This window comes from Amblyomma americanum, chromosome 11 (assembly GCF_052857255.1).
Source record: "Amblyomma americanum isolate KBUSLIRL-KWMA chromosome 11, ASM5285725v1, whole genome shotgun sequence".
NCBI lineage: Eukaryota > Metazoa > Arthropoda > Arachnida > Ixodida > Ixodidae > Amblyomma > Amblyomma americanum.
In genome coordinates, this window is record NC_135507.1 from 74,991,204 (window position 1) to 75,003,454 (window position 12,251).

General features: G+C 47.4%; 1 protein-coding gene across 2 annotated transcripts in view; it reads right to left on the bottom strand.

The window, feature by feature from the left end:
* The window catches only part of LOC144111028 (uncharacterized), a 51,561-nt gene extending 44,589 nt beyond the window's left edge, over nucleotides 1–6,972 (bottom strand). For both annotated transcript variants that reach the window (XR_013309970.1, XM_077644116.1), the window contains exons 1-2: nucleotides 6,513–6,972; nucleotides 5,638–5,755 (exon numbers count right to left, since the gene is read on the bottom strand). Coding sequence is in view for 1 of the 2 variants with exons in the window: in XM_077644116.1 (XP_077500242.1) it covers nucleotides 5,638–5,755; nucleotides 6,513–6,777 (383 nt within the window). In the remaining variant the exon portion in view is untranslated. The remainder of the gene's footprint in view (nucleotides 1–5,637; nucleotides 5,756–6,512) is intronic.
* Between the last annotated feature and the right edge of the window lie 5,279 nt (nucleotides 6,973–12,251).

Below are 12,251 nucleotides of genomic sequence, written 5' to 3' on the forward strand. Positions count from 1 at the left end.
ATTTGTTAACAAAACCTGACAGCCCGCATTTCATGACTTTGTCATCATTTGTCCGACGGCAAAAGATGCATCTACTCCTAAGAGATTTGGATTAAAAGTTGAAAAACTTTTTCCCGTCGCTCTGATTCAAACTCGGGTCTCTGATGAAAAAATAGCCGAAAAGTGACTTAAACTGGCAAACGTGAATTCTGCGATTGCTGGCAGTGAGTGGTGCAGCCTGGCAGCAGCTGAAATGAAAACTACCACTGGCCGGACATTGAAGGTCTTTATGAGCCGCTGGCTGCTACAGTCACTTTGGTTACGTTTGCACCAGCGTTACAATGGATCTCATTCCCGATAACGAAGTTCTTGCAAAGAACAACAGCCTCAACCCCACACAAGGTGCAGTGCTTTTGAAGGGTCAGCAGCAAGCCAAGCTACTGGTGCGGCAGCTGTCACCGCCGAGCCACCGTCACGACAGATGAGTAAAGACTGCACACTACGTATGGACATATTTAAATTCTGTTCGAATAGTCCTCGTAGCACTTGTTATGCAGCCCAGTGTCTAGGTATGTTGACAAAACAAACACGCTGAGCAGTGCGTTTGATAACATGGAGGCTCAAAGCTAGCCACAAGTGTTTTCCTCATCGCAAGTGTTTGCCGTGGCATGAACTTCATCCGAGGAGCACTTAGAAGGGCACTTGGAGTTCCTCTGCTGCACCACACTTGTAAATCGAGGCGCAAGAGAAAGCTCACAGGACTGTTACGACTGTAATGAGAGATTAAGCAATAGCTGTTTAGGTGTTCAGTCACGTTACCACTGGTGTAGTGGTCATGTGAATAAACACCTAAACAACTATTGCTGAATTTCGCGTTACACAGTCATAACCGTCCTGTGAGCTTTTGCTTGTGAGCTTTTTTACGTGACCACTGGTGTAGTGGTCACGTGATGCATTGATATAATGTTAGCGTTATTCCAAGCTTCTGGTATGGTCGAGGTCATAAAGCATTTCGCATACAGGGTGGCCAATTTTTCCAGCACAATCTCCCCTCCGTTCTTCAACAGATCTGCTGTTAAAAGGATCGCCACCAGCTGCTTTCCCCCTTTTCACTGCTCCCAAGGCTTTTTTTACTTCCTCTTATGTTAATGACGAGATTGTCCCATTGCTGTGCACTACTGCCTAACATTCCGTTTACACTGTCTACTGTAGAGATTTGTGTAGAGCTCTTTGGCTTCTTTAACCATCTTATGCATATTGCTATGACATTGCCCTCTTTATCTCTTAGCACATACATCTGGTTTCTACCTGTACCTAGTTTCCTCTTCACTGATTTTAGGCTAGCCCTGTTCTTTAGAGCATGCTCAATTCTCTCCATATTGAACTTCCTTATGCCGGCTACCTTGCGCTTATTTATTACTTTGATCTCTCTGCCAGTTCTATTCTGTCTGTAGAACTAAACGCTACTGCATTGGTCACGACTGTTTTTTTTCACTCAGCCAGTGTCATACATTTTTCGCTTGCCACCTAGAAAAGAGAAAATTCTGCATGTTGACTGAATTACAGTAGAATCTCGTTACAACGAACTTCACGGGACCGCCGAATTTCAATCGTTATTTTGAAATATCGTAGTACTGAAAAACCATTATTTTCATGTCAGTAATGCATCACAAGAACTAAAATTAGGTACCTTTGCAGCAGATTTATGTGTTGGTAAGTAAATAATAAACGATAACGCTGGGCACAGTTTAACTACAATTTATTGCTTGAAAAAGTCTTATCTTCTTCTGGCGAGTAGACGACAAACGCTGCAGGACGAACGTCTCCACATCCTCGACCTTCCTGTGCACGTCATCGGGGACATCTTTGCAGCGCCCGAGGAATGATCGGGTCTTCTCTAGAAAGACTAGGACATCCGAGCTGGAAACAATCTCTTCCTCTTCGTGCGCTGATCCAGTGTTGGCATCGTCTTGCTCACGCACTTGATTCACGATGTCTTCGGTGGTGAGCTCCGCGGATGTAGCCGCCGCGCTGTCGCTATCCACATAATTCGAAAGTCGCTGTCCACGGTAGTTGCCCAGCCGCAGACGTTTTCTTGAGGGAGCCAGCTGCGACACTCGATGCAGTTTTACGATCTTGTCCCGATCTTGGAACATCGTTGCTATTGTTGACGGTGTAATGCCAAGCTCCCTGCACAAGTCCGCTTGCTTTTTTCCAGCAGCTGCGACAGAATGTCCGCTTTTTCTTTAAGCGAAAACTGGCGTCGCTTCTTTTTAACGCGGGGGCCAGGAGAACTCATTGTCAGCAAAGCTAATGCCCAACACAATCACAGCGCCGATAACTTCGCAGATCCTAACGTTCGCTGTCGACGTGGTGACACTGCGCTGAATAGGCTTAAGACTGCTGCGCAGTGCGTATGTGACCACACGCTGGGTGGATAATGGCCTTACCCTTTGTATCAGGCGGCAGCTCGCGCCGCCTCGCGTGATGGCGATACCGCTGGGGCTGTATCCGTTGCAACGAGTTCCCCAGCGCATAGCTGATGCTTCGGATGATGATGACAGGCGTCAGCTTCAGGGATTTGGTACGGAACTTCGTAATAACGAAGCGTTTTGCGACGAATGCGAGATTAAATTACATACGTTATTCTGAAATATTCGGTAATTTGAAATTCGTAGTACTGAAAGTTTTTTACATTGAAAGTATAGGCATTTTGGCGGGGATTTTAAAAAAATTCGTAAATCTGAAAATTTCGTTAATCTGATGTTCGTAGTAACGAGATTTTACTGTACTTAACCAGGCCTGGGATGCAGCCTGATCTCGGTTACCTGGACCAACAACGCACTCCCTCATCAGAGCAGGATTTGGCCACCCTGGGTTTGTACTTGGCCAGGAGGAGATGAAAAAACTTCAATAAAAAGAAGGAAAGTTGTTTGAGCTTATGGGTGGGGCCCTCATTCCAGGGCTCCACTGGCTTGAGCTGCCCTGCGGACCTGCTGTATGAGGGCCCGTTGATCTTCCAGGTTATCGCTCAAGTCAGCAGCACCTCCCATCACTCAAAAGACATGTTTTCCATCTGCAGAGTGTTTGGTTTGGCCCCGCATCCCCACGATATGTCGAAAAGTGTAGGGTGGGCCTGGCACCAGGGACATGTGTCTGTGTATAACGTTGGGTGTACGAGATGTAGTCTATAGAGGTTTCGAAATGTGTTCATCTGCATCTGCCGCCAAGAGAAAGCATCTGGGGTGTCTAATAACCTATGAGGTGTGGGGAAGCGTCTCTTTTGAAGACGCTGAAACTCAAACTTCATTATACATGGAAGGTAGAGGAGTAAACGCGGGCACGGTGCGTGGCCCCTCTCAGCTGACGATACCTCAAGCTAGAGCATGTGCCCTCTCGTTTCCCTCGTCAATGGCTTGGGGTCCAGGTAATGTGGTGGTGCTTGGCGAAGGTTGTAGTGCCCGTGAGCCGGGTGACATGCTTGAGAACTCAGCCTCTCAGGAAGTTTCGACACGCATGTTCTGAGTCTTACCACATGAGCGCTTTAACCTTGGGACTCATAATGCCTGATGGTAACCTTCTATGAGCAAACCAATTTACTCTCGGCCCTCAATCCCCGGCGGCTGCGGAGCAACTGACCAAGGCGGCAGTCAGACCTGTGACGCAGCGGAGGGTGCCAAGAATCTCTTGCTCCGGACAGGCCACCACTGGAAACTGAGCCTAACAACGTTTGCATCTTGCGCCAGAACCTTATCCAATGAGGCTAGCCTAGCAGTGATTTTCTAAGGAACTAGAGAGTATTAAATAGGATGTAGTATGGTTTAGTGAGGTTAGGTACAAGCTGAAGGTGGTGTAGGCCTACGCACCAAATCCAGCCATGATGACCAGATCGCTGAAAGCTTCTATGAAGCCAACGAATTTTTTCTCGGTGTCCTTACCTCAAAATGCTGCAAAATCAAGCTGCACTCAGATTTCACATTTGAGAGTATGGTAGACGTCAGTTAATTTTTCTTCAACTTTCAAGTTTCTGTGAAAGGTGCCGAGCTTTCATGTATAGCCCAATGGCTGCACTCACTAATGAGTAATTGCTGATCTAAATGGAAATTTACTGCCCCCTGCTTGGAAGAAACAACTCCACAAAGATACCGGCACTAACATTTTCATGCAAGACAGAACCACAAGCATCTTAAAACCAAGACCCTAAAAGGGTCAGGACTCACAGCAGCAATTTCACTTTGAGACCTGATAATTCCTACACGACAATACGAACATAGATGTGATGTAGTCTATTCGTCAGCATACTAGTGTCCACCCCAATAAACACTGTCAACAACAACAAGTGGAAAGAACCCAATCCCTATCAATCGAAAGGCTTTGCAAAGTATCACCACTGTTTGCCAGACAGCTCCCATTTATCTAAAAGGCAAAGTTTCATAGCACAAGACTTGAAGACTGAACACTTGGAATTTAACCAGATCAGCGCTCAAAAAGTTCCAGAAATCATGGCCTTGGCATGGAACTGACCAGCACCAAAAACATTCCCAATCCCACAAGCAGAGCAATGCTGAGCAAAAAACTGCACACTTTTGCTGCAAAGCACAGCTACAGTCGGGATAATAAGGTTCACATCAAGAAGTTGGACTGCTGAGCACAGCGGATGCTGTCAATGGAGAGGCTTCAAGAACAGTGTCCAACTTCCTATGGATTCCTTCTACGCGTGCCAATACTTCAACGCACAATTCTTTTTGGAACAAAGCATATACAATGACCTGCACACAGTGTCCATATACATCCATATGCATATACATCCACTCACAGACCAGCCAGCGCACAGACACATGCAGCTTTAACGTGTGCCTGAGAGACGGGCATTTCACACATGTGGTATGCAAAGCACAGTGCACGTGTACACTTCACACACACGTGCTTCACAGATTGACGGCCTGGGCAGTTTTGCATAGATACTGGAAGTAAAGCACTAACCACTTTTCATACCAATTTCACGCCATGCAACTGATGTAGATGCAAAATGGTGGTACAGTTCTGCATGCCAAGTTGGGTGCTAGTGCACTCAACAAATTGCTTGCATTTTAGAACCACAAGTGGCAATGGCCAGAGTGGACCCATACAGTGCAATTGGAATTTTCTGTCCCACAGGGCAGCATTCTGGCAAAATATTCTTGGCAACAAAAACTGTCATTCTGAAAATGCACAGCCTATGTCAGAAATGCACCACCTTAGTGGTTTGCTTCTAAACTGTGCACTGGGGCTCTCCAGCCCTCCCAGAAGTGTTGAGCCTCAAAGCCCTAATGCAAGCCAGGAGGGTTGTATATCTTCGACAAAGGGTGTACCGCCAACAGCACACTTGACACAAATGCTCGAATGCGCGTCCTGCACGGACACTTGAGCCGCTAAGCGGTGGGCACTGGGTCCAAGAGTATGCTGCACAGTGTGTATGTGGCGGTTGGCGACAGCTGATGTCCTGTCTCAACCTTTATGTTGTCTCAGACCCAGCGGCCAACGCCCAGCGGTTCTAATGTCAGTGGAAGACATGCGCTCGAGCAATCATGTTAAGTTAATGCCAACAGCCCTTCACCTGAGATGAGATGGCAGCATGCACCATACTCCTCTATGCAACCAAGTGAAAAAAAGCCTTACCTGTTCTTTTCAAGAGATTCTGTAAGGTCCTGAATTGCATTCTCGAGAAATTCTTGGTAAACAAGGTTCGCATACAGGCACTGCTGCAAGTCAGATGGTGCTTCCGTACTGCTTGAGCCTGAGCAAAGGTGAGAAAGTACAAGCACTTGTTTTCCCAAGTTTAAAAAACGAATATAAATTCAGCGCGCAAACCAGCACCCGGTGTGTGCGGACACATTCAAGGCAACCAAAACCCTATCCTCCAGTGGCAAGACGCGCTCTCCTTCGGACGCCAAGTGATGCGGTACGGATCACCGCCAGCTCATCACTGTTCATTACAAATCGCAAAGTGTAGTGAAGTTATTGAATAAGCAGCCGCGTATCACAACGCGTGCAACGCAGTGGAATAAAATACACGTAATAAATGTCTGTCGCCATCTCGTCTATCCACGGTGCTGGTGCTAAAACCATTTTTTAGCGCATGACGAGGTTTCTTTAAGCTCCCGCAAATGGCACCGTCGTGCTGCATTCCATGCACGTGTATTAAAAGGGCTATCCGCAAGCTTCGTTCACTGCAGCTCGCTTCACACTTCTTACAACTACTGCTTATAATTTTTGTTTTTTTTTTCTGACGACACGTCAATGTAAATTGTTGAGTAAAGGTACTGCGCAAAATAATACAAACAAGGACGGGAAGTACCTTTACTCAACGATGTACGACCGACTCGCCCAACAACATGCACTCCTGTCAATGTAAATACTGACCAAAAAGTTAGTTTATGGGGCTTTAACGTCCCAAAGCGACTCAGGCTATGAGGGACGCCGTAGAGAAGGGCTCCGCATAATTTCGACCACCTGGGGTTATTTAACGTGCACCGACACCACAGTACACTTACCAAGAAGAGATACGTCTTCGGCGTCGTTGTCGGCGTCGTTGTCGGCGTCGTTTTCCTCTGACATAACGGGTGTGCCAAGGTCGACATACTCTGTGTAGGCATCGTAAACTTGCTCGTCGCACTCGTCGCTGTCGAACTCCTCGGCGTCAGAATCCCCGGGACAGAACGCTAGCTGCGGACGCAAGTCAAGAAGCGTGGCGTTACTTAGCCCCGGCTCGGCGTTACTTGGCCCCGGCTCGCTATAGTCCATGTCAAATTCGTCCATTGCGTCTGGGTCTGAGCAGAGCGGTACACTTCAGCCGCGCGCTGAGGTGTGTGCGAACAACAAGCACCTAAAAGGCGCTTCGCACGTTCACACACGTTTGCATCTTGCGCATAGACCGCGCTTTCGAGTCCAATGTGCCTCAGCACTACAAAGTGTAGGTAGTACTTCTAGCACTGCTGCCGCAAACGACAGCACAACGTTTGGTCGCCGCCAGGCGCCGCCACTTGAGAGTCCATGTCGGGAAGCTCGGGAACCTGAGAGTAAAGTACTATACGAAGAAAGCCTGAGGAAATTGGACGATAACAGGTGGGCAGCTAAGGTATTTAAATACCTGTACAGAAAGAGCGTTGACACACAGTGGCGGAAACTAACTAGAAAGCTGGCCAGTAAGTTTGCCAGAGGCGAGGAAGGAGAGAGAGAGAGAGAGAGAGAAAACTTTATTGTTGGAGAGGAAGTCGGGGCACGCCCCTGGGTCTCCGCACGACCCCACTGCACTCAAGTGTTTATGCCCCTAAGGTCCATAACACTGGCAGCCCGGCCGGTGGCGATTGTCTGCACGGCCGAGTCCTCCGAGCGCAGCAGGGTCTCCCAGTCCTCCCAGGTCTTGAGGTCCTCTAGGCCGCGCGGGGGAGGGTCCGACGGGCAGAGGGAGAGGATGTGGAGGGAAGAGGCGAATGGTTCTGGGCACAAAGTGCAGGCAGGAGTGGGGAAGGAGGGGTGATAGTGGGCTAGGGTCAGGGGTGAGGGGAGTGTGTGTGTCTGTAGCACGGTGTAAGAATACCATACTGAGGTGTTGACACTCTTCCCCCGCCGCGCGCGAGAGCGCCGCCCGCTCGCGGCCACAATATGTTCGGGTGGGGGGGCCTTGGAAACCGGTCCGACCGGTCACCAACTTAGAGGGCGCTGCGAAATGGGGTCCCACGCTAGGCGGCTCGGTCCGGCGTGGCGCGGTAGTGCGCACGTGTTTTTGCCTCGTTTCGGAGCATGCGGCTGCTTGCTGTGCTGTTTTAAACAAGTTCCTTTATTTTAGACCAAGACCTTGTGTTTGGCTATCGTCGGCAGAGTAGCCCACAGCTGGTGAGTGCTGCGCAATGGGACGAAAGTGCTTCGTGCCGAACTGCAATTCGGGCTACCGGACTTGTGCGGAGCGTGTGACATTGTTCAAAGCTCCGTCCGACAATGTTCGTTTGGATAAGTGGCGGCGCGCGATTCCTAGGGCAGACCGGACATTAATGCCCACTGACCATGTCTGCGCCAAGCATTTCGCAGAGGACGCAATTTCCCGGGCATATTACGCGGAGCTCGATGGGAGAGTGCTGCTTGACGCGGAAAAGAGGCCCGTGCTTTCCAAAGAGGCAGTCCCTACGTTATTTCCAAACTGTCCGAAGTATCTAACGCGGCCAGAGAGACACAGAAAGCCACCTCGGAAGAGGAAACCTCCTGCGCAAGCATGTCGGCCGAAAGTCGACGACAGCGGTGCGATACAGCCTCTCCAAGCTTCCTTGCCTGCTGTGATGATGCCTGCAGATCCGGAAACAGCCTTGGAGCCAGAGGTTAAGCGACAACATCTTGAATCTGACTCTGCCACTCTGATGCCATGTCTGGCACTTGATGGTGCAACAAATACACCGCCTCGTGATGCTCAACCAAGTGAAATGCTGGTAAGCTACTCGCTGTATGTGCGCTCGGTTGCTTTCTTTAAATAGCTGCAAACATTCTATACACAATTTTGTTTCATGCAGATTGACAGCACTATTCAGGACTGCGCTGCAGACGGCACCGTCGCTTCTAGTTCGTCTCACTCTCAAAGTTCTATGAACCCAGAAGAATACCTTAAAGAACGGAACCCGATTGAACTGCATCACTTTACCGTTTGCTCCGCTCAGGACAGAGAAGAATGCCAGGTAAACTAGCTTTGGCTACTGCGATGACTTCGTGCTGATTCGGCCGACAGGAAACTGTACTCAGCGTTTTATTTCTTGCCATCCTGTCATATCTCAGTTTATGCATTACCTGCATCATTGTGAAAAGAGCTCTTCCAGCAAACTGCATTATTAGTGTTGCAACTGAAATTTTTTTCCAGTGCAGTTGTTAGGGCTATTGAGCATGGATTGTTGCTGCAAGTTGCTTGCTTATCTAGATATTCTAGCTTTGCTTGTTATATCATCATCTTTAACCTTCCTGCACACTTTTATCGTCCAGATTGGCAGCCCAGAAGGCGACGGCATAGCAGCCAGTTCCTCTCAACGCAGCAGCATGAGCAGGATTCCTGTTGAACACAAAGGAAACTCAGAACATACCAAAGACAAGAAACAGCGCAACGCCGCACCCTCGTACAGCCTGGGCAGAGAAGAACCGGTGTCATTTTCACTGCTTTGCGAACATGCATCAAGTATTCAGCTCCCCAACAAAGCATGGGCAGTGCAAGTAGTCGAGAGCTTTGGAATGCATGCTGTGATTTTTTCTGAAGCAGCTTTGCCAAACACTCTAGACTGTAACCACCCAGCTTTTCTCCTCAAAACAGTACAGGTAACATCTTCCACTGACGGCTCTCTTTCGGTGAGGGCATTTGTTCATGGCCGCTCTATAAATGTCGAGAGTGTGAGCAGTGACAGAATGAATTCTGTAAGTACAGTAGAAAGTGCTCTTCAATGTTTCCATGACATGCATGTGTGCACCGGTGGCCCTTCTAAAGAAAAGTTTAAAAACATCCATCCAGAGTGTGCATATGTTGATACCTGTGGAATGTGGCGGCACAAGAAATGTACTCTGCTTACTGGTGGAAACATCTGCAAAGCTTGTGAACGACTGAAAGATGTGCTCCGTATCCATCATGCCAGGCAAATGAAAAAAGGCAAAATGAGGCATGTTCGGTTCATAGCAAGTCCATCAAAAAAGGCCAGAGTTGAGACTATACGCAAAGCGAGAAATGCCTGTTATAAATCTAAGGTACGGCTTCTAAGCGGGAAAAAGAAAGTTGGAGCAGAACTTGCTAAGTGCCAAGAAAAGCTAGAACATCTAAATGAGGAAACTATTGAACGTCTCTTTAAGGAGGCAAACCTTCCCGAGGCTCAGCAGCTCGTTTTTAAAGAGTGTGTGGCAGCCGGAAAGGTTGATTCAAAGAAGGGTCGAAGGTATTCTGACAGCTGGGTACTGCTCTGTCTGCTCCTACATATTCGGTCACCTGCAGGATACAAATTTCTAATGGAAAATGAAATTGTAGCATTACCATCAATCAGAACAATACGTCGTTACATGGCGACGGTCGGCTTCAAGTCTGGCTTTGACAGCAAGTTTTTTGCTGCTCTAAAGAACAAGTTGGCGAAGAAGGACTGTTTTCAACAACACGGTATGATAATGTTTGACGAAATGCAAGTCCGCAAGAGTAAACGTGTCAATTCAAGCACAATGACATACGTAGGATTGACTTCCGAGACAGCAGACTCAGGCGAGCTTGCTGACCATGCTCTGGTTTTTATGTTTTGCCCTTTTGGTGACAGCTATGCACAACCAATTGGAGTCTTCGCTGCCAAAGGTGCTACAAAAGGCACCGTTCTTGCGCAGTTGCTCCTACAAGCACTTGCGCTTATGGAAGAAGCTGGTGCCAAAATTCATGGCTTCGTTTGTGATGGGGCATCGACGAACAGAAGTATGTGGAGCACACTGGGTATAAGCGGGAACCTTCGAGACTGCTGCAACTCTTTCACCCACCCAAGTGACCCTACAAGAAAGGTGTTCGCCTTTTCGGATGTGCCACACTTATTTAAATGCATTAGGAATCGCCTCAAGCAGCAGAGGTACCTGAAGATGGAGGGCAAATGGATTAGATGGGAAGATTATAGTGGAGTTTATAAGGAGGACCAGAACAAAGCTGGAGGCCTACGCGTGTGTCCAAAGATAACACATAGCCACATTTATCCAACTACTTGTGAAAAAATGCGTGTGAAATTGGCAACGCAAGTGTTCAGCCGCTCTATGGCATCGGGCATTAAATTCTACAGAGAACAAGGTGTGCGCCGTCTTAGCGACAGTGAAGCAACTGAGGAATTTACTTTATTTTTGAATGACCTTTTCGATGCGCTAAACCGACGTTTTCCGGCTGAAGGCATTACAATGCAGAATTCAGACATCGGGGTTATTAGCCGCGGCATTCAATGGCTTGACAGCTGGGAAAAGGAACTTGAGTGCGGCTTTATAACAAAAGATATGTTTCTCACTAAGAGTACCTCTGAGGGCCTTCGGGTCACGCTAAAATCAACAAGAGACCTTTGTAATGTTCTCTTGCAGGATTTGAATTTCAAATATGTTTTAACAAGCAAGATGAACCAAGATCCAATTGAACGCTTCTTTGGAAAGATAAGACTGGCTGGAAGACAAAATGACCACCCCTCAATGCCTACTTTTTTGCAGCTGTATCAAACATTGTCTATTTACACCCTTCTAAAGCCTCCTAAATTTGGCAACTGCAGAGTAGTTGAAGGAGAAAAGCCACTCCTAGATGTATCAGATTTCAGGGCACTGATAAGCCCAAACAATGTCAAAGCGTCATCAGCTGACTTTGTAGATGATGTGAAGCAGAAACTAGAGAACGTTATCTGCGTAGACGACTGGGAATGTGATGACATCATCAGCCAAATGAAAGGAGGAGCAGAAACTGGAGTTGAAGACTGCATTGTATTTTATTTAGCAGGATTCATGTGCAGAAAGATGAAAAAATTCACCAACTGTCCTACATGCAAATCAGCGTTCAGTTCTGAAAAGAGCTGTACAGCTGAGGCAGCACTGACAAATGCAAAGGACAGAGGAGGACTTATGCATTCAAATATGCATCTTTATAAATTACTGAAACAAACTGAACGTTTGTTTGCAGCATATGCAGACACCCAGACTGTCTACTGGGACACAATTGATGGTGTTCTTGACACCTACACCATTACTTTTCCATGTGATGAGCACAAGGAAGAAACAGTGGCTCAGTTGCTGCACTGCTATGTTAGCATGCGGATGAGGCAGCACTGCAGGCACGTTAACATGAGCATGAAAAAGGAGACTCAAGAAAAAAAGAAACTGGCAAAGCTTTGTTCCTCTTAGCCGCAATTTTCATCATATATTCCTCTATGCCAAAGTTTTTGCGACTTTTTCTGCTTACGTTAGACGGAAAACTGCTGTTACCGCGCAGTGACACTGTGTATATCTTCAATATTTCACCCAGTTACTGCATTTTTTGTTTGCACTGTGCATATGGTGTGCAATAAAGTTCTGAAATTTTTCATTTCGTTTTTTTATTGTGGGAGTACATGACAGTGTGACCTTCTGAGATGGTGATTTCCTTATATTTTTTCACCTCGTGAGTTTCGAAAGCGTACTTGGCTGAACGTTGACCCCTGCATACTTGAGTCCTTCAAGAGCCATTTAGCCTCCAGTGGAAAGGAGCTTATTGAAAATTATGTCCGTTCTATGATAATATGCATCGG